At 38.2% G+C, this 23,449-nt stretch overlaps 1 protein-coding gene across 2 annotated transcripts in view; it reads left to right on the top strand.

Annotated features, from left to right (window-relative positions):
• The first annotated feature begins 4,268 nt into the window (after positions 1–4,268).
• KCNIP4 (potassium voltage-gated channel interacting protein 4) overlaps positions 4,269–23,449 on the top strand; it is a 385,554-nt gene continuing 366,373 nt past the window's right edge. Inside the window, exon 1 of one of the 2 annotated variants that reach the window (XM_079306867.1) lies at positions 4,269–4,503. In XM_079306867.1, coding sequence (XP_079162993.1) covers positions 4,443–4,503 — 61 coding nt within the window. In that variant the 5' untranslated portion in view covers positions 4,269–4,442. The remainder of the gene's footprint in view (positions 4,504–23,449) is intronic. The other variant, XM_079306873.1, reaches the window with a different exon arrangement.

The following is a 23,449-nucleotide window of genomic DNA, read 5'->3' as shown; positions in this document are numbered from 1 at the left end:
TTACTAATGAGATAACTTTAGTGACAATATAATAATGAAAACAAACAATTCAATAGCAACTTGGATTAAATGATAGACATTATGCCCAGGAAGTCTTCAAGCAGCACATCAAAGTTGTGTTGAATATTACATGTATTTTTTTTAAAATATAACCTTGCCTTAGTTTGTAATGGCTTTCTTCTAAAATATCTGCAGTGTGGCTGTTATAAACCATGAATCACAGTTCAAATGAGATATAGAACCACAACAGTCTCACAAATAAAATCTCAAATGTCTAAATACTGGCATCTAGCAATGAAGCCACTCCCATCACCTACATCACACTGAAGCGAAGCCAGCAAAGAAAGATGCTACAGTAGAAAATCAGAGGGAAAAAAAGGAAAATGGTAGATCTTAGAATCTTCATTCTGAAGGAACAGAAAGGTACTTATTTCCCACTGACACTGAATGAAGGGTGAGCCCCTACTTCCTTGAGTTTTTTTTTAAATATCCCAACAAAGAAATCACTCCATATCTTGACTATTTGACATATGGAAATAATATTAAAATTGGAATAAATACTGTTTTTATCTTCTTTTATAATGTTGCTAAATAATGTTTTTTTCTTTGTTACACATTTACTGTAAATCAAATTGCTTCCAATCCTCACAGAACTTATTACAAAATGTTATTATAAAAAACCAAATTGAGTTTCAAGGAAAGGAGGCTCTCATCTTTTCTTCTTCTCTGTTTAGTAACAAGTTCTAGCAATACTAAAAGGCAATTTTTGGCAAGCTCAAGGGCTGGCCTTCATTGTTGCTTGGTGTTTATTTCTGTGAGGATACATGGTGCTTAATGTTCCTTTGAAGAATAGTTCTTGTTAAGGTTTAATAGGCAGAAAAATGAAAATATTCATGATTACTCTTTCTGAAAGCACCAATACCCTCTAAAACTAGACTGTGCTAGTAGGAAATCTTGAATATCCAAGCTCCACTGTTACAGGGAAGTGTAGTTCATTTGTACTCTGTGCCACCTTTCCCAACAATTTCATTTTGCATTTTGAATTCTCCCATATACAGCCTGTGCTGGGTCAATCCTCCTGGAGCCAAGTATCTGCAGACCTGATTGTTCACCCCCACACCTTGTGGAACAGGAGAGAAAATCACAAGAACTTGTGGATCAAAAGAAATAGTTCACTCCCCACAACAGGGGGACAGAGCACTCCCAGACGTGTCACAGGCTTCTCATTTTTGTCAAGTGCTCTATCACTGAGTATTTGAGTACAGCCAAATTACTGTGCACGTTTTGTGATATAGAATAATTTTTTCTTTAGGATCTGTTATTTCACTGAATGATGCAAAACTAAATAAAATACACTCTGAGAACAAAAATACACTTAAAATGTATCATAGATTGAAGAACAGTTTCTTTCTCATTTCTGAATAAAAAAATAGCAAAATGAACTTTTAGTACTTTTTGGAGAAAGGAGAATATTTTTCCTAGAAGTAAGTGACAGACTGATTTCACTGTTTAGTTTCTTTTTTCCTTGTGAAAAATATTGTGAGTGACATGGAGTCACAAAGTATAACCTAATGATGAATTCTTCTGGGCATAAAGAAAGCTCCCACCTGGAGAGCCATTCTCTAGCAGAGGAAGCACTGCCAAAATAAATGGCATTTCTGGAGGCCTAGAAAGTAACACGGGCTTATTAGATATTTTGTGGCTCATATTTGTTCCATTAAAATTTAAAATTATATATTATTCAATTCCTTAGTGCTAATACAATTTGAGTAGCTGAACTACTGTGTTAACCTTTGCAGATGTCCCAAGACCAGTGGGGGAGCAGAACAGATGAAAAGGGCTGAAGAATTGGGTATTGCTGTACATTTTCTGGGTCTGAGCCTTTTTTCATCCACCCAAAGAGGCAGAGAAAACCCAAGTTTTACCTGTCAGGAACCTGCCACCACATTTTTTTTTTAGTTGCCAGTGATTTGATTTTCTCTTTTGGAAGAAAATGTCTCCTTGATCATTACTTTAGCAACATGATTTAACACTTAATTTTACATATTATATCTTTTTAAACAGATGTGGAAATCTGAACTTAATTTGGACACACTAAATCATAATTAAGTCTTTCCAATTAGCTTGCATTTGAGGAATATGCTGATTCAGATTCTAATTTAAAAATTAGATGGAAACTACATCAAGTACTTAAAGAAGAAATAATTAAAATTTTATCACAAGGGACTGAAAAAAATCTTCAGCTATACATGCAGCACTAAATACATGCTCAAGGTATTATTACTATTTAGCTCCAAAAGAAATATTTGAAATAAATGAGGAAGAAAGGAAGTTGTTATATATTTTGAAAAGTAGAAACTAGAATGAAACTCTACATTTGTAGAAATGCAATTATATGTTGAAATGCAATTATATAGTAGGGATGAAATCACAGTTGATGTCAATTTTTACTGGATGTTATATAGAGCAGATACATGGGCTTGACATGCTAATTGGAGGAAACTCAATCAGGTTTGGTAAACAATAAAGAATTTGCTCTTTAAAGCAAATTTGGAAAAACGCCACATTCTGACATGCACATTTTGTTTTACATAGAACATCAAAATGACACAAGTTTTTCCAAGAGAAATATTTAAAACTGAAGAGAGCAAAAAGGAAAGAGTATGCAGGAGAAATTACTTGGAGCCAGGCCCATCAAGAAGAACAGGAGACAGAGCAAGTGGATGGAAACCAGGAGAGCAAACATAAAAATAAAGCAGATGAGATTGAGAGAAACATGCAGATTTGTGAAGACAGTTCAGTTTATTTGTGTCACTTTCTTTTTTCTTTGCCTCAGACACAATTCATCTTGGAGTTGATACACACCACCTTATCTGTAAAAAGCTGGTAGGCACTTCTGGCACTTCTGTTCATGTTGTGCTGTATACCTGTAATTCATTCTAAGATACAAGATGAATGTACAGGCATTCTTGATTTATTACTACCATTCCTGCCTTACTTCAATCTGTTGTGACCAGCTGCTCCCATATATTTAGAGGCTTTTTTGTAACTCACAGAGTTCTTGATACAATGTTGGTTTGAAGGAAAGTGACAATTGTAAATCTTAGTTGCCTCACTCTGTAAACAGTGTATATGTAATGGCATGGGCTCGTTCTGAATTGTGATAAATTAGGAGTTTTCTGTAAGGTTAGCTTCAAAGTAAGCTCAAATGAGATAAAACCCTGATCTCTGTTCTCACTACTTTGAAATTCTTTGATAAGAAGTTCCATATCCTGGCTTCTTGAGGATTCACCTTATAAAAGGGAAATATTTTGAGGGTATATGACAAATATAGTACTCTAAATCCTACCTCTCCACAATCTTACCTCCATGCATTACCTCTATCAGTGAATGCATTTTAATCAAAAAATAATATTTGGCAGAAGCTACTTGACATTGTGTTGTTCTTGGCAAGCATTAGATTACACTGTGGTGTTTATGTCCATTCAAGACACCAATCTTTCCATCATTTTAGGGCTGAAGCAGACATAAATTTGTCCCATGAAATAAAAGGAGATATAAGTAATTTCCTAAAGCATTAGTTAGCAATGTGGCATAGGAATTACTCCTTTATCTTTCAGCTCATATGTATAGTAATAATACAGGTTCAAGGAATAATATGAAATAAAATTTGAAAAATAGGGTATTAGGCAGCTAAGCCTATAACCCCTATGTGCCTTGAAAAAATTACTATAATTTTTTGGGGCTGAACACAATGAGAAGAAGAACTGTGATTTCTGAAACATGTCATTATTCACACAGGGACAGATGAAATTGTAGAGAGTAAAAAATTAACTGTATAAAATTGGACTGGGAGAACTATCATCATTGAAGCATTTTCTAATGGTGAGCCATGTGTCACAGTAGGCTTTGATAGATGAGAGGTGTTACGAAGGTGTCTTAAAATGCCCTTTCCAATCCCTTCCAAAGCATACCCCGGGGCTTGGCGAGCGCTCCCGGGCTGCGCTGGGCTGGCAGAGGTGTCGGAGGGGCGGTGGAGCTGCGGGCGCTGGTGCGCTCGGTGCCGGGCACCCTGCGCTAACAGGTGCTGCGGGCTCCGCGGAGCGGGCCGGCGCTGCCCGGGGCTGCTCCCGCTCGCTCCCGGCCCGGGGAGCTCGGCGGGGCAGGCAAGGAGCCCGAGCCCTCCCTGTCCCGGCAGGAAAGCCGGGAGGGAGCCCCGCGCCGAGCCCGCCCCGCGCCGCGCGGGTGGCGGGGGAGGCGCCGCCGCCGAGGCGGGGCCGCGCTCCCGATCCCGATCCCGCTCCGCTCCGCCGCTCCCAGCCCGCTCCTCTCCCCTCCCGCTCCCTCTCCGCTCCCCTCCCGCTCCATCCCGCTCCATCCCGGCCCCGGCGCGGCGGTGCTGCCGCTCTCCCGCCGCGGTGCGGGCGCCTCCCGCTCCCGGCATGGACGTGCGGAGGGTGGAGAGCATCTCGGCGCAGCTGGAGGAGGCCAGCTCCACAGGCGGTAGGACGCGGGCACGCGAGGCTGCTCCTCGGAGTTAAGCTGGGGGCTCGTCCCCTCTGCTTTGGGCAGCGAGTCTGGAACTCGGCGTGGGGCGGGGAGGGGAGCTGCTGCCCGCTTGCGAGGGGCGAGCGCACCGGGCAGTCGTGGGCAATGTCTGTGTGTGTCTGTGGGGACAGCGAGCAAACGCTCAGTGCCTGGGATCTCGGAATAAGAAGCGTTCAGGGCTCAGCGAATCCTGCCCTAAGATGCCTGCTCTGACCTAACTGGTACTTTTGCCTTTGCTGAAATGACTTGGGGCGGAGGATGGATCTCCAGGGCACATCCTCTCTAGTTACCAACTCTCAGGAGGTAATTTTGGTCAGGCCCCCTTGCATCTCCTACTTTGGTCCCCATTGCACCTCTCTGATGCCTAAGTGACAACTATTTGATGGAGACCAGCTTCTTCTGGTAAGCCAAGGGTTGTTTGGTGCCTTTCTTCTCGCAGTACCTCAAATTGTGGTTACATATTCACCTGAGAAAGCCTACAGAATAACTTGCATTTTAGGGAGGTGAAAAACATGCCTTGCTATCCTCCACAGGGATTGTGACTCCAGAGTGTTTTTTCTCAGTTATTTAAAAATGAAGCTTCTTGGGCGCAGTGTATGTAAGAGGGTGTTTCTGAGAAAGGTGTTCAGCTAAAGCCAGCTGGATAAGCAGAGGATAGTTGGACAGTTAATGAAAAACTTTGCAAAACAGGCAGTCAAAAACAGGGGGAACTTATTTTCTTAGAAACGATGTTTCTTGCTGTGCAGCTAGATTTCTCATAAACTGTGATGCCAGTGTAGAATAGTAATGTTGCCAACAAGTTGTGTGAAAGACACAGTGCAATCCCACCATTTGCTTGATTTCTGATGCTTCAGAATACATCTTCTCCTTGCTAGAAGAAGTTCACAGCCATGTGTTCCCTGCTGGATTGTACCTGGTTTTTCTCTTTTCTTAATGTCACAGCTTTTTCAATGTTTTAGAATGTGCAGCCTTTCATGTGGGATACCAGATCGTTTGTGTTGGGGGTAGGGAACTTTTGTGCTATCAGCTCAATTGCAAGTCCATCTTTGCAGTTCACTAAAGTTTTGGGGAAAAGTACATAGTCATTATAATTATCCATCAAGGGACATGGCCACTAAAGTAGTATTTCTCACTACTTTTCAGATCCAACTCCCCAAGTTAAAATTGAGGTTTTTCCCTCCACGTACCATTGTCAGCCTTCCAGCTCTAATCTAAGGCCTGAAAGTCAAATTGTTTTTCCATAACACATGCATCATCAGTGACAAACACTGAGCAGGCTCTTGGCTACCTGTGCAACCACCATGCAGGACTGTTCAGGCTAAACAAAACTGAGGTCATGATTTAGGCACAGTGGATTTGTGCAGCTGCTGTTGAGGAATTATTTGGTTTATGGATCATTGATGTAGGTATTGAAGCATAAAGAGAGCTTAAAGCTTAATGTTTTTTCTTATAGGTATAGTTTGCAGTAGCAGGAAAGTGTCTATGCAGAATTGGGGAAATATAATCTGAATCCATGTCATGCAAGTAATAGGAAATAACCAGATGATGTTTTTATGGAAATTGCCTTCAGTTGAGCTGTATATTAGATGTGTTTTCTCTTTTGGTTCTCTTGATATGCATGCATAGTTGCTTTTAAAAATTAATGACAGCTTTAATTCACTTTAAGCTTGTAGTGGTGAGAGGAAGTAAGATACACTTTTGCACTCTTTTAGAATACCAAGCAAAGTCTGACTGAAACATGACTTACTGTGGGAAAAACATTTCACAAAAATCAGTTTTTATGCCCAAAAAAAATACGGAAAGATAAAAATGATAGAGCTAAAAGGAAATACCTCCTTTCTTTTGGAGAATGACACCCGTTACTCAACTGATATCACTGATGTGATGTGATGTGATGTGATGTGATGTGATGTGATGTGATGCTAACAAGTGTCTAGCTTCACTCCTCTGGGCTTTCTTCTTCTGTGAGAGAGCCCATTTATTTTCATCTTTCCACAGTTTTGGCCCTTTTTCATCTGAACTTTCCTTTACACTTTTCTCTTCTCTAGTTGTCTCCCTCCAGGCTCTTAAACATTCAACTCATTTTCAGTGCCATCAGCATTTCTGAATGTACCTGTCTGTTGCATTTTTAACAAGGAAAGTGGATTTTTTCTCATTAATTCTCTTCAAATAGAATCATAGCTTCAAACGTTAGTAATTTTTACATGGCAATACCTGCAGTAGAGTTGCTACCGAGATTTGATGCTTGTGTATGAGAGTCAGAAAATGAAACCAACAAAAGTGAGACTTTTCCTTAATTTTATTTATTCAAGTGACATAAAGCTCAAATAATGCACAGGCACCTTGAATAAAGAAAATTATTAATGAAAAAGGTAACATTTTGTGCTTTTTAACTGATAGTGATTGCCTTAAGCTGATCTCCTTACATTTAACCTTGCACCTTGCAGGGCATCTTCTGATTCAAGGGCATTCAAATTAGTGTCAATTGAAGCACCACTGTTGAATACAAGAATTTGTCCTCTGTGGAATACTGACCCATTAGGATGAACTATTTCATCTCACTTCTTCATGAAATTGTCTTTATCAATGTCATATTTATCAGAAAGCTGCATTTGAGCTAGTGATAGCCAAAAACTCATCTGCTGCTGGGTAAAGGCGTGCAGCAGCTTGGCAAAATGAGAAGAGTGAGGGAGATTACCAGTAAAAGTTTGTGTGAGTAAGAATAAGTTTAATCGCAAAATATCCTGTGGCTTCAATATCTAGGACAAACTTAAGCTGTTGGGAATACTAATATGAATAAGACATTATCACAGCAACTGGTTGCTTTGCTTAGGGTGGGATCAGAATGGGCATTGTGCTGACCAGTGTGACCACGCTTATTCAAAGCCAGAAATATTTATGGTGTCTTTTATGACAGATTCTGAAGATTTTCAGTTATTAGACAAGGCAGTTGCAAATTATTCATGTTAGGAAAAGGGCTGGAATTTCAACATTGTGGGCAGAAGGATAACAATGGACCAAATAGCATTATTAAGCAGTGTTTATCCAACTTTATTCTCTGCCATACCTCTGAGAGATTCTTGTTCACTAATGCTCACTTTTGCTTTTAATGAATTACTTGGTCTTGTTGCTTGGGGCATTCTTTGAAGACAAAGGAAATAGTGCTAAAAGGACAAAAAAATACATATTGAATAAGTTGAAATTAGGAATTTAGGAAAATGGATGCTAAGAAAAAGTAAGAAAGTGATAAAAATATACCGGGAAACAGTTACAGGGAAAAAAAAGAGGAGGTGGGAGGAGGGAAAGGAGGAAACAGATTTTGTATCTGACATGCTGAGATATAAAATCTATTGCACATTAGTGGTATGAATTGGACCAGTTTCTTTATATCCTAGTTGGGATTAATCCGACACAATGAAAGCAGACAGTGACTTTCTAAGTGATTTGCACCAGTATTCATATCAGTGTGAAAGGTTTAGTTTGCCTGGGAGCTCCATCTGAAAAACATGCTGCCAGTCAAGAGTCAGCATCACTGTTTTACTAATGTTCTGTTGTCTCCAAACACTCTTCATCATTGGACACTTTCAAGATTCAGATGGACGGGGTGCTGGGCCATCTTGTCTAGACTGTGCTAGAAGTGCTGCTTTCAAATGCAATGCTTTTTCTGTGAAATCTGCAAATACACGCGGGAAAGAAAAAATTAAATGGACTCATGATCTAATAAAGGATGTACATGTATAATGGACATGCATGGACATACAAATATTTTCAGTCTAAAATATACATTCTACTCTGGCAGGGTGGAGAAATAACTGACACTTGAAAGAACTGGCTGGAGCATAAATCTTTGTAAAAAATTGGAGTTCTGCCTCCATCTCTGGTTCCTCTGTACAATGAGTGAAAAGCAGTAATTATATGCAAAATTCTGTTACAGAGAGTCATAGTTGACATGAATGCTGAAAATACCTTGCCTTTCCATCAATATAAATTTTACATCATGTAAATACCAATTTTCACAAAATACTGCTTTCTTGTTCATTATTCTCTCTGTCAAGATTTCTACCTATGCTCAGAGAGATGATATATAAATAACTGAACATCTGGACAAGCTTCAGGTGTACTTGGCTTAGAGAAATTATGCTTTCCAGGTGTTTTTAGACATTTTAAAATATAGAGGCAGATATGGTATCTAGCAGTAAGCATAGCCATCAAAGAAGTAGCTGGTGTGTGTCATGGAAAGCTTTTACAGTGTATCAGATAAGCACTTAGGACTTCTGCTTTGGGTTGGAGCTGAATATTTGATCTGTGCAGCATTCAGCTGTAATCTATCCCATCTCAGCCTCTCAGTTTGCCATTGTGATTTATTCGGAATCTTTGGCACTTGAAAAAGAAAGTATCTAAAAATACAACGCCTGATTGCTTCACTATTTCATAGATATGTGCATTCCTGCCAGGCTGTCCTACTAGCTTCTCCCCATTCCCCTCCCCAGTTCTGCTTGTCCTCTCTGTCTTTCATGTACCAAAATAGGCTATTATATTTGAGCTCTTCTTGCCAAACAAATGCTGGCCATTATTGTCCTATGAGCAGAGGCCATTATGCCTATTTGAGATAAGAGAGAAAACACTAGCAAACATTTGTGGTCTTGGAAGTCAAGGACCCAAATCCACATTTCAGTAGCTGTAGCTGATGCAGTCTGAGGTAGGATTCCCTTCTTTATTAGCACACACTTCAGTTAATAGGCCTGGGCCTATTCTGGGACATAAGAAGTGCAGAGAACCTTCATTTATTGAAGCACAGTGTGGCAGTACAGGTGAAGGTGGTTTATGGGATTGTTTGTCTCTATAATGTTTGGCTGGAACTGTAATGCATGGCTGCATCAAAATTAAATAGACAACAGTTTGATATAGGCATTAGTTTTTTTTATAGTAGTTGTCCTTTCAGAATCCCAGATTTTCTGGCAAGGGCTTTACTCTCTATTGTTTTTATGGCAAAATATTATTTGGCCTAGATTTCCCACTGAGTACACCAGGCAGAATGTGGAAGAGAAGCAAAAGTGTGTGGAATCTATGTGTTTTGGAGCCTATGGAACTACAGAGAGCATGGAATCCAATTATTTTGTATGTATTTAATTATTAGCAGTTTGTAAACTGTATAACAAGGAGTCCGAGCATCATATAGATCATTGTTTGATTTTTTTTTTCCTCATAATTTCCTATTCTCACACTCCACAGGAGAGATCATTTCTGTGTTATCACCTTCATGCATACAGTAGCAGAGGAGGTTGAGCTCTAGATTTACTTCTATGAGTTTGGGAGATCTGTAGACAGCAATAAACTGGCAGCAGTTTAAAATATGTGGTTGTGTTGAAAATATATTGAATCTATTCGCCTCTAAGAATAAACTCAAATACAGAATAAAAGCTGTGTATCTGAGCTCATACTGTGTTTTATTTCTGGCAGCCCAGCAGAGACTTAATATGGTATTAAAAGGAGCTCTCTGTCAGAGGTCTGAAAATAAATATAGTGTTTTTCTTTTATATTCTTTTTCACCTATAAAGCAAATTTCTTTAGAGATACACTTTATAGTTGTGATCCCCTGCTGTATGTTTATAGTTTATACTGCAGTAACACAAACAGTGGTATGAAAGTCATAGATGCTTATGTGTCTACTGGAGAAAGGTAATACAAGTGAAAGGCATGATAATAAGAATTAAAACATATAGATATTTTACCCTGTTCAGAAAAATAATGCATTTAAATGTTTGGATTTTATTGTAAGAGATAATATCTGTTTGTCTTCCAGGTATTTTTCACCAGATAATGCATAATCCCCAAGCACAGTTAAATGCCTAGCAAATACACAGCACATTATACCCATTATGCCACAAAGTTGCTAACTGGTGACAGCAGAAAAATAATTATTCCAACTCTGAATTTCCTAAGAAAATCAGGAATTTTCTAATTTCCTAATCTATATCATCCAGTCAGTAAGAAATGGTTTTCTATTTCATTGACAGGTAAAAAGCCCCCCAGTTTTACTGATAAAGTTTTCTTCTTCTTGAAATTTGCAGTTACCTCTCTGTATCTCCAGAGAGATATATTATGATATATTATGAATATTGCTGTAGTTGTTAGGCTTTAGTAGAGAAAATCTTATTTTTTGAATCAAACTTTTGTTAATAATCCAGAAGGAACATTTAGGATTTATTAGAAAGGTAACAGTAGCCATAAAGTGTGATGATGGGTCTGATTCCTCACAGTAGGAACAACCAGAACAGCATGTCATCACAGTAAGTAATCTGATTATTGTGACTATTCCTAAACCCTTTGATACCAGTGGGAATAATTGCTTGAATAAGGATTTTTAAAATTAAATGTAGTTATTTGACTTAAAAATTTCAGTGATATTGTATTGCATGTTATAATAAAAACACATTGAAAAGCAACTTTGTGCCCAAATATAAACATCAGATGAAGAAAAGATCTATCCAAAATACTTGCAGTAAATTGAAAAAGAGAAAAAAAATTGATCTTTAAAAAATAATTTAACATGGGTACATGATGCAATTTGATGATCTTTTGTGAGTCACGCTATGTAACATCTGTCAGATACAATCACTATTGCAACTGAACATTGAGGTTTGGGATTTTATAATATGTAGAGATGTTTGTGTACATGTTAAGCACCATAAGTTAAGAATCTCTAATCCCATTTTAACACATTTTCAAAATACCTGGACCAGTACTACTATAATGCTATAATGCTGTGGTTTTTTTGTTTTTTGTTTTTTTTTTTAATGAATGTTGCAGCTCATAGTTTCAAATAACACTTGAGAAAGGTTGACCCTTTTTGGGATTGTTTGTTTTAGCATGTGCAAAAGCATATTGCACCAACCACTCCTTGGAATTTTGCAGCAGCAGGTGCTCCCTGCCTGTCCAGGCTCTGAGAGGGATCAGGGAAAGCTCCTGCACACACACAGACACACAGAGTTAGCACCATGGCTGGCAGGAGCATCCCTGTCTGTGCTTTCCCAGTGCAGGGGGCTGTCAGGAGAATGAAAAATACACTGTGGGATTACAGTCCCTACCTGAGCAGTTAAAAGAAAGGAAAAAGACCAAGAAATGCCTTTTATGTGTGTGGCTGTAGTGGTATCTGAGCAAGTGGACTCTGAGATCTCCTGTTCTGATACCTTCAGACAGAGACAATTGAATCCTGTTTTTCTTTAAAAAGTAGGAGAAAAATCCTAAAATTGAAGCAACATAACAGGTGTATATCAAGGATATGCAACCATAGATTCATGTTTTGCTTCACTGTGTCCTGGTAGCAGAATGACAGGTGTTTTCTCAAATCACCATAGGTCTTGAGTTTTGACAGTGTGGCTGCTTTTAACCAGGGGATACCCAGATGTCCTTAATCATTCTCACTGTTGACTTATATTCCAGTGCTCAGTAAGTGAATTGTACTGCTTATCTTCTGATTCACTCTTTCTTTTACATGTATTATTTTATAATATCAATTTATGGACATTTGAGGTTACTGTGTTTTCTGATCTGACATTATAAAAAGTATCACCTGTTGTAATGATATCAGAAAAAAAAAGATAAACCTAGACTTTATTTGGGGTCTTGTGTGGTGGCAGCATCCATCTGCTGGTAAATTTGTTGTTATTTGTAAAAATAACATACAAACACACTCAGGTGCTACCCTGATTTCTGCACAGCCAGTCTACAAAATCCAAGATGTCTAAGAAAAACTGTAACAAAAACAAAGTAGATGGGCAGCTTGTGAGGATGTGCAGTGTGACTAAAATGCAGGGAATTTAATGGTATTTTTTCAGTAACTAGGTCTTCTTTATATACTGCACTGTTCTTTGATCTTTGTGGTGATGATGAAGTGGGGTTTCCCAGTCTCTTTATTTTATTTTATTTTATTTTTTATTTTTGGAATATGCCACATTTTGCATTATTTCCCCAGCCAACCTTCCAGAACTGGGTAGATGAGAGAAATATCTCTCTGTCTAGGATATATCTGCTCACTTCATTGTTTGCTTCAAAGCTTTGCTTCCACCCTTCTCTGCCTGGTAGATGGGGAAAAAGGAGGTCAAAGAGCAAGATGGGTTCGGTAGACAGGTGATAGGTGTTGCCCTTTCTGCCTTCTTTTACATGATGATGTTGACAAACCTCTTTGGAGGAGATTGACACCTCCAGCTCTCTCAAGCAATGGCTCTGCTTCTGCCTATTTGTCACTTGGAAGCACGTGTGAATGAATCCCACAGCTAAATGAACACTTTCTGACCTGTTTTGCATAATCTTTTTCCTCAGAGGGATGTTATTTTTAGGTTTTGTGCTTTTTTCTTGGTGGTTGATTGTCAGTCAAAGGAGAGTAGGTGATGCATCCAGCAGAACTGGTGGTCTCTAGTGCAGGTTTTATAAAGCAGAATTCTGATAGATTGGAGGAAAAATAGCAAGTGGAGGTTAAAATGAAGAGGAAACAGACATGGCTGAGGGTATAGTGACATAGTTCTTTACCTGGCACACTGGCTGTCAAGTTTCTCCTGGTACCCTAAATCTACTAAAAATATGAACTAGCAGGACCTAAAATATGACAGACTTAGATACCTTGCTTAATTGCTTAACTTGCAGGGTTGAACAGTATTTAGATATTATTTTGACTCATGAAAATACTTGTGTCAGCTACACATTTTGCTTGCATTCAGCTAATTTTCTGATACTAAAATAGGTAAACCAATTCTGTGTTTCAATACAGACTTATAAAGATCTCTTTCTGTCTTGAAAGTCTTTGAGCCATCCCAGACTTCCTGAGAATCAGTAACTTTTTTTGTTCCTGAGAGATGGGAGGTGTTCAGCTACAATCCCATATTGTACTAAAAAACCCAAACATCTACTCATAATTTAGCTGTATGTTTTACTTTGCCACAGCTTAAAGACAACTGCCTATACTTAGAAATGCAAAAAGTAGGAATATTTTGACCTGTTTAGATATTAAAACTATCTAAAAGATGTCTGTAAATTTCTAATGTCTTATTAAGCTGTGTTTTAACAGCAGTCACTTTAATCAACAGAACTTAAATTACTGCTAGGCTGACAATTTGTTAGGAATTTTTCAACTAAAGAATTCAGAAGAAAGTAGATACATTTTTTTGGTGTAGTTTCCTTTTCCTTTCAAGAACCTAAAGCATTAATAGTGTGTTTTCATGTAAGCCTTTTCACAAAGAATACATACAGAAATGCTGTCAGTTAAGGGACTAATTCCTCCATGAAAATGAACAAAAAAAAGTTGATGGCATTATCAAACCACTGTTTGGTAGGTGGCAACTCACAGTGCTGCCTACTGAGATGGTGTACTTTCCATTCTGCAGGTGTAGTGTTAGAATAAATGAGTATGCAATAGTGAGCACACAGTTCATTAGGTAGCTCCTTGTTGCAATAACACACCAGGTTTTGTGTTCCAAGAGGGGTGTATATTGATCTACAATTAATGTAGATCTTCTGGATCCATCAGTGCCTGTTTCACTGTGACTGAAAGCCTGACCTTGCAGCAGTTGCAGTTCAGTGCAGTGTTTGTAACTGAGGATCATCCTGTTATACTTCAGAAAGGCACTTATAAGTGTTTGAACCGTTGAATTTGGTCCTTCAAATTCTGAAGCCTCTTACAGAAAAGGGAAAGAAACAAAGCTTTTGTCTCTTCCTGTGTATTCCATAATTTCATAAGCCAAAACTGTGGCTGTAGAGGATACCCAACTATGTAGAAAATACCCCTTGTAATGCAAAGAAAACAAGAATATGAGAAGCAAATAGAGGTGTCTATAGAGAGCCTGTTTACCTATTCAAAATAATGGAGAGTATTTCTAATCCAAATCACCAAATCTGCAACTTCTAAGTGTCAGTTAATTACTTGCTTTCTGGGAAACAAAACTTCCTCAAGGAATGCTGAGATTTCTTTATAATATTTTCATTTGAGAAACATTTATTATAGGAAAAAAATCCTACCACGGACAGAGTTATGATTTTCTAGCTGAGGACAAAATAAATAGACATGCACTCAGTCAAGTTTATGTGTTTACATTTGCCTCTGAATGCTAGGCAGACAGTGACTAACCAGGCTGACTGCATACAACTGTCTGTAATCCATGCAACCTGCTCAGGGCAAAAGCCTGATACAAAATCCAGCTCAAAAATTCTATTACATTGGATTTCATTTGTACTTTTGAGATAAAAGCAATAAAAACCCATGGAATTGCAGACAGATATTTTGGAAGAGAAGTCGAGAAGTCTTCCTATTTCTCCTGATTCCCTAAGGCAGGATCAAATATTCATATTCTGGTTCAGATGGCTTTTTGCTCAATGTACTTAAAATTCACAACTACTGGATGCTTTAGGAAGTTGCTGGTTAAGCTGTTCCAGAATTTATCTTTTCTGATACAAACTCTTTCCTAGTCCTAAAGTAAATCTTCTTACATCTAGAGCCTGGTACCCAGAATGGATGAAATACATAGCCAAGATTTTATAGTACTGAATAGAGCTAAAACTTTCTTTGGCATGTCTTAGATTTTTGTCTTGTTTATAGTTAAAAGTCTAAATTGGTGTCCCTTCCACAGCAGCCATCCACCTGTCCTCAGCCTGTGATTTAACATGTTCAGCAGTGGCAGACTTCCCAGACAACTTCACAGTTGTCACCTAAACAGTTTTTCTCCATTCTCTTTTAACAAGATAGATAATTTCTCTGGAATTTTAGTTGATGGGTTCTAAATTATCCTTTACAAATGATAACTAGTTTTTGAGTGTTGCTTTTTATCTTCTCACTTTCAAACTTGTTGGAAGCTTACTGACTACAGTGCTTGAAATTCGAAAATTAAAAGTATGGTAAAGATTTCAACTTATCTCCCATCACAAAGGAGAGATCCCAGCTTGCCCTTGTTGATGGTAATTCTTCTCATCCTACAAGAGCTCTGTAGGTTACTACTTCCATGGAGAGGAGATCAGGTTCTCCTAGTTTGTGTTGGGAGTAAGTTATGCCCTTGCAGTGCATACAATTTCTTATATGAATCAGTTCTCAAGAATTTGGGATGAGGTAGGAATCATTGTCTTGCAAGAAATAACAACTGTCAACTTTCCCTCATCTCTATGGGAAGCTTGATGGGAGGCTGCATGGATTCTCAAGGGCCTCCAGAATTTGTCTCTTTTATGATCTGAACAGATATTCCAAATAAAGAAGAACAGCTTTAACTTGCATTGCTTTCCAGCTATTTATTGCATTTGGATCTTCAGAAAGAAAACTTAGTCAGTGACCCTTTTATGAACTCTATCTTTTCTAAGAATATTTTATCTCTTGAACATTTGATATGTAGCATGAACTTAGTTCTCTCTTCCATAAATAAAAATTGAAGACAGTTACTTTAAACAATTTTTTAACATGAAAAGTCAATGTCACAAGCAATAGCAAAGCTTTTGAAGTTTCAAGCACTTCTTATTCAGATTATTTTTATCAGTGCTGCACCATCTCACACTTGATAAGATGTGCCTCGCTTTTATGAGTGTCTTTACTAAATGCTATTATAATGATAAAATAGGGTGTGCTCATTCCTCTCTCATTTTTCAAGGCTGATGTATCTAGGAGGCTTTAATCAAGAACATGTCATATATTTTAACTTTTATGCCAGCTTAAGCTTTTCTAGTTATGGTTTTTGGTGTGCATACTCCAAAAGCATTTAACTTTTGTCCACTGCCTGATTAAAACCACTATTAGAATGGCACTTGCATACAAATGACCACAGAGAATTTATTATCTGTCTTTCCCAAATTCATTTTTACAGTCTGATAGTTTACGGATATAGTTCTTTAAGCTTGTAGCTCCAGGAGAGTTCTGTGATAGCTGGCCTGTGGATGTTAATAAATTAAACTGTGTGTTTGACTTCAGTTGTGAGATGTGATAAAGCTGTTTTAATGAGCCCAGGCAGAGGCTTTTATCAGGCATTTCTCTGGAGGCAGGGAGCTGGTGCTCTGGCTTTATACCAATCAGCATTCCTTGCTTTGGCTTTGCTGGGAAAATGATATGCTTGATTTTTATATGAATATATAACATCATCTTCTTTTCTGTATGCTTTGGGAACTTCACAATGTTTTGATTGACAGTTACTTTGTTAACATCTATCACAGTTAATCTATTTTATACGTTGTGTGTCTTCGTCTTCACATCATTTATTCTCCCTCTAAATTTTATGTTAAATGTTCTACAAGTATATCATTCTAGCACTGCCCCTTTCCTTCAGAACAATTTTGTTAGACAGTTGACTTTAGCTGTAAATAAAGTATGCAGTGAGTTCTATTTGTTGTGTCTGTTTCTGTGTAACTTTTTATTAGTCTACTCATTAGTCTTTTATGAAACTATTAAGCCAGTAATAACATACCTTTGATAGTACTGTGATGGAGAGAACTGCGTTATTCTTGGATGATAGAATCATAGTGCTTTCTGATCAGAATTGTCACCATCTTAAATTACTGGACACTTTCTGAAGTCTTGAAGAATAAGTTGTAAGTGATAGAGAAATAAAATTGAGAAGTCTTGTAGGAAAAATTGCTGCTTTGTCAGTCTAGGTATTTGGGCTATGCTCATTTATAGGAAACAGAAGTTCAGAATACCAAGAGGAAACTGGGTGAGAGGGAAATAATGAGTAAGAATTTTTGCAGAGCTCTGTGAGTGACTGAGACATGGAGTCAGACCAGCAGGGAGTCGGAATTGTTTATTCAAAGAAAGAAGATGGTTTTATACACTTTTTAAAAGGCACAGTATTCCCCTATATTGTAATTCTCACTACATGACCTATCCCATGTTGCCATGTCAGCAATACGCATTCCACATGTCCTGTGGGGTGACCATGGGCTGTTCACCCATCTCTCATCTTCCAGCAGGCGCCTCTCCCTTGGGCTCTGCCGTGTGGCACCTCCTCCCCCCAAGGCCTGGGGGAGACAAGCCTGTCTGTGTGGCCATGTGCCCCCTCTGTGCCACCATGTGCCCCCTCTGTGTGGCCATGTACCCCTCTGTGCCACCATGTACCCTTCTGTGCAGTCATGTGCCCCTCTGTGCCACCCTGTGCCCTCTGTGCCACCATGTGCTCCTTTGTGCCACCATGTGCCCCTCTGTGCCACCATGTGCTCCTTTGTGCCACCATGTGCCCCTCTGTGCCACCCTGTGCCCTCTGTGCCACCATGTGCTCCTCTGTGCCACCATGTGCTCCTTTGTGCCACCCTGTGCCCTCTGTGCCACCATGTGCTCCTTTGTGCCACCATGTGCTCCTTTGTGCCACCATGTGATTCTGCAGGTGAGCCCCACCACCTGCAGCCCAGCTCCATCCCATCTCTTCCCACAGACTTCCACTTCAGACTAATTCTACTCTACATGTAGTTTCCCTAAAACAATCTGTGTATTCCAGGTGCATTGCATGATGTGAACCATTAGGTGATTTGTTGAAAGCACGTTCCTGATCTGAATGGAAAAGTTCATAGGTCCACATGTCAGACAGCACCCTGGGAGCTTTCCCTTTCTCTGGGGCCCAGAAGTTGTGTCAGCTTATTTGAACATTTTTGTCTCTGTGGCAGAATTCAAATACAATCCTTTCTATCTCAAGGAATACTTAGGGAATCATGCTAATATTTTAAGGTTTTTTTTATTTTCAAGATTAGGCCTACTTATTTTAGAATTTGCTATATTAATACCCCCAAAAGTGTGTCTTTCTAGGACCAAATTTTCTGGGAGAGATTTTCTTAACATCTAATCACCATCATCAAGCATCAGCATCATTATGCAGAAGCTACTTCTCATTTTCTGATAGAGAATGATTTCTGATAGCATTGCTGCTATCACTTGCCTGATTGACAATTTGCAATTAATTCTTATTGTGTGTATTCAGGCTGCTCATTTAGTTGTGACTGGAGCAGCACATGTGCAGAACATACTACAGAACTGCCATCAGTGAGATGCCTTCTTCAATAGGAAAATGTATAACTGTGTCAAAAATAAACTTCATAGAGTTTAAAAGCAGAATACATGTGTGCTAGATTTTCAGTGCTGGACTTGGTAAAGACATTGTCATACACTGGCTGTTTGCAGACAGTACTGCAACTCGATTCAACACACCCTGGTAACTTCTTGTAATTTATTTGTTTCAGGATGCTGTTGGTTTTCCAGGGAGAATATAAAAGATCAGTAAAAACTGAGAAAGAAAATTAAGTCAATAGCACTGCAAAGAGTATAACCCTGCATGAAGGCTGGTTATTTTTACAAATTGCATTAGTTTGTATGGCACTAGATTTGGAATTTTTAGAATAGTGGGTCAAAGTATGGCTTGTTGAAGGTTTCAAGACTGTTTTCAAGTACTGTTCAAGTTTGAACACATGTATTGTTTAGGGTTTTCCTTGTACACCCTGGCTTTGAAATCTAATCTTAGCACTGTTTGCGATAGAAATAGCCACAATGCCAAATTAACTTAATTTTATGCTTGTCAGATTTTCATGCTGAATAACTACACCTCATGATTTCTTTCTATATTAAGGAACCAAATTTATATTCAGAGTGATTGTGCTTCTTTTAAATGTTACTAAATTACTCCTAAATCAAATTATTTAAAAGATGATGCAACTACCAGATTTATTCTTAGCTCACCTACTCAGCCTACTGCAAAAATGTTTTGAAATCTCAAATACAAGCAGACTTATCTCCCATATTCAGTTAACTGATGAAAAATTACGCAGGTTTATTTTTCACAGGATATTATAATGGAAAGGTTTCCCATAATGGAAGTTAAAAATTTAAATGATCAGTGATAATTCCTTGAAGTTTGAAAGTGACTGAAAGTTTCTATTCAGCACTGGTGAGGTGACACCAGGAGGGAATCCTGTGTCCAGCTCTGGGCTCACCAATACAAAGGACACATTGGCATAGTGGAAAGAATCCACCAGAAGTCCATAAAGATGATGAATGGATGGAGTATCTGCCCTGTGAGGAAAGGCCTGGGACTGTTTGGCTGGAGAAAAGAAAATGTCAGGGAAAATGTCATCACTGAAGGGAGGGAGCAAAGAGGGTGAAGCTCTTTTCATCAGTCCCCAGTGACAGGAGCAGAGTCAATGGGCACAAACTGGAAGACAGGGGGTTTGTTCTGAACATGAGGAATGGGGGAGTGACCGAGCACAGGGCACAAGTTACCCATGGAGACCATGCAGTCTCCCTCCTTGGGGATATCCCAAAACCATCATCAGATGGCAAACCTGCTTTAGGTAGCCCTGCTTCAATAAAGATGAAGGTACCACTCACATCAACTATTATATGATGCTGGGACTGAAATGGACAGCATGTTTCTTGAAGTGTAGTATTAACTGTAAATAAATTTCTTGGGATGCTTGTGGGATTTTCTTTGTAATTTTCATCTTTGCTTACATTTCTATCCATAGTTTTGTATATAAAAGTTATTTCAGGGATGGTTCTCACTGAAGAGAAAGCTGGTTGAATATTTTTAAGCAAATGGCAGGGAAGACTGTAGCTGCCTATGGAATTGAAAGACTGGTTCTGCAGTGTAAGATGCACTTGACCAGCAAGTTCATGGGTTGGAAATAATGTTCAGAGTTAAGTAATTCAGTTCTGAGAGCACTGCATAGATGCACCAAATCCCCCAGTTTTCTTTAACATGTACTCCAACATCTAAGCACTCAATCACTGCATAATGTTGCCATGATCTATCTGAAACTAATTCTTGAGAATGGACTGTTGTGTCAATGTAATTTTATTTTCTGTTAAGACTCCTGCTAGTTTTGTATGCCTTAAAATAGGATCTGTTCCTTCTGCCATTTCTCTAGAGCATTTCTTTAGATCTGTCTGTTCAACCTTGTTGGTCATCTGTTTTTGTGAAAAGCCTTCACAGAACATTAATAGCTGGAAATTTGAGCCATCAGTGTGAAAATGTTGGATCTGTATACATATACACGTAGAGCATGAAAAGAATAAAAAATAATTGTATTTTTTGTTTCATTGTGTTAGTACTTGATAGTGTTTTACATCTATAATATCTGTAAAAAAAGTGAGCAGAAATATAGAAATACTGGTTTGGGGTAAAATAAAGATACTGGGTGTTGCAGAATGTTTCCAAACCTGAGTCTTGAATATGTACTAAAGTGTCATTTTTTCTCAGGGAAAATGTAAACTAGGTTAGAGGTTCTGGAGTTCTTTTATTTTTTTACTTTAAGTGATTTTGAAAGTTTCTTATGTGTTATAGCCCACAGCAGCAGCATCTAGAAATTACATAATGACCCACTTAAGAAATGCAGACAGAACAGATGCTGTAAGACTATGCATTAACTCATGTAGAGAAGATGTCTCCAGTCAAGTCAAAGAATTTTGCAGTTACTTTTGAACTTTCAGTTGAACACAGGGAGTTAGCTCAGCTGTATTAGCCTATTTTTTAAAGAAAAATGCTTGGTAATTGTATCATAGTATAAACCAGAACATTTTACTCTTCATCCTTATTTGAAAATACAGGACATTTTCAACTAACCTGAAGTTTTGGCCTTAATGTCAGATGGGATACTGATATCACAATTATGGGTTTGTTTCTCTCTCTCTCTCTTTTTTTTTGGTTTTTAGGGTTTTTTTTGTTTGTTTGTTTTTTTTGTTTGGTTTGGTTTTTGTTTGGTTTGGTTTTTTTTTGGTTTTTTTTTGGTTTTTTTTTTGTTGAATATAAGAACTGCCTAACTATATTATGAATGTTCATACCCTTCCACACTAGGAAAGCAATTGGCATTTACTGACCAAACCTTCTACAGGTTTCTGATACCACACTATCAGAAAACAGTTTTTCCACACGTTGGCCAGCCCCAGGTTCTTGGAATGTGCTGTATTTTCAGCAGAAAGTTCTGTGGTGCTGCTTGATGAAGTCCCAAGGAATGTACAGCCAAGGATGGAGAAAGTGGTGTCAGTGTTTTGCAGGGAGTAATGAGATTTCCTGGAACAAGTGTCATATTCAAACTCACAAAGTTGTTAAGTGCAGAGCACAGTGTAGGTGGAATTGCAGAGACCCAAGCTGTGTAAAATTATTTGTTTCTGGAAAACTCTACTGACTGCCACAAAGTGGTAGAATGGGCTTTTGGAACTCCTTTGCTACAAACACCTTTAATTGATGATATAGAGTCATCCTTGGAGGACATAAGTCATAAAATCTGACTGAACTAATGCTTGAAAATGAAAGATATTAAAGATATTTTTGATCAGGAGGGAGACTTTCTCATCTTCTTCAAGATTCATGACACGATCACCCCTACTGAAGATGGCAATCCCTGCTCTAGATTGCAAGAAAAAGGTATTCAGAAGAGCCTGGTTATATTGGTTTGCTACCCTTTACCAAGTTAATGTAGAATCCCTTCAAACCATGGCTCCTGCATTCACTAAAAGTGATGACTGTTAATAGTAGCTTGGGGCAACCTAGGGATACATGAAACCTTAATTAAAGCTAGTGCTAAGTGCTGTATGTTGGCATCACCTTTAGAAAATAAAATCACTTAGGTTCAGTTATAGAGCTCAGGAATTACTAAACTGACAGTGATTTTTAAGGAGATAATTAGAAAAGTAATTTATTCTTTTTACATTCTTTCTTCTGCCTTGCAATCAATTTAGCTTTTCAGGTTGGGGCTTAGATGGCACTGAAAGTTGATAGCATATATTTTTTTTAACACCCTGTTTATTAAAGTTGTAGTTAATGAGCCCAAATTACTTTAATGTGGATGATAGAAGGCTTAGATACTGTCCTGTGATTAATCTAGGAAAAGATTCTCATAACTAGTAATAGGCGAAGCACTTACATTTAAAATTGTTTTTACCTAAGAGACACTTCTTCTGGTTTTATGATTGTTTTATGAAAGCTCTTCTATCTTTTGAGTGCTATAAACACTTGCTTAAAGCACATTTGATACTTTAAACTTCTAAAACAATGGATAATTTTCATGCTTTTCCTTTCTGTACATTTGAATATGTGTGAAGATACACTGTACCATGCAGTAGTGTTATATCTGTATTCAAATAGAAAATAGAAAAATGAAAGGGGAAGAAAAAAAAGAGGCAGAGATCATCTTCTTTTCATTGTTGCCACTGTTTTTTTGATCATAAGTGGTTATCATGACTAGATATCTTTATGACTTAGTCTTTAAAATGTATGATACAGCTGTTTATTTATTCTGTGCTTGTAGCTCCCTTTAACATGAAAGGAGAAACCACGCAGCAAGAGGATGGGTTTGATGCTGCACAGCCCATGCATAATGGGGTATTAAAACCAGGGTGGCAGTCACATGGATGCCTGGTTTATGTCTCTCTTCAATCAGCCTAAGACCTTTCTTTCCATAGGCCAGCAAAGTTTAGTTTAAGTATTAAAGACTGCAGTTCTGCATATTTGATGGAATGACCTAGGTGCTTTGCTGTTCTATTCAAATGATAATTCAACCTTTGACAAAAACCAGTCAAATATTGATGTTAGATCCTCCCCTTACAGCTTGTCTATTCATAGAGTTCTTATGGATTCCTGTAAGAATTCTACACCCTTGAGGATTTGCAAACATAGACTCACTAAAGCCATTTGCAATTTAGCAAACTGCAATGAAGTAAGTTAGGTTGACTCAGGTTCAATGGCATTAGCTTCCCTTGATGATTAATTCAATTTTTGGAGACATTTTTCTTTTTATTCTTAGTGTCAGTAATTTACTTTAACAGCAAAAAGAAAAGAAAAAAATCTGTAGGCATTGGAAGGGAGAGTAGAATCCTGAATCTTTTGCTTCTCTCTGTGGAAATCTTCAAGTATAATTGCTCTTTTTTGCTGACATCAAATTTCAAGGGTTCTGCAGAGAATAG

The sequence above is a fragment of the Erithacus rubecula genome (assembly GCF_903797595.1).
Source record: "Erithacus rubecula genome assembly, chromosome: 5".
Taxonomy (NCBI): domain Eukaryota; kingdom Metazoa; phylum Chordata; class Aves; order Passeriformes; family Muscicapidae; genus Erithacus; species Erithacus rubecula.
The sequence above is the reverse complement of the archived record's forward strand: the minus strand, read 5'-3'. Positions and strand labels throughout refer to the sequence as shown.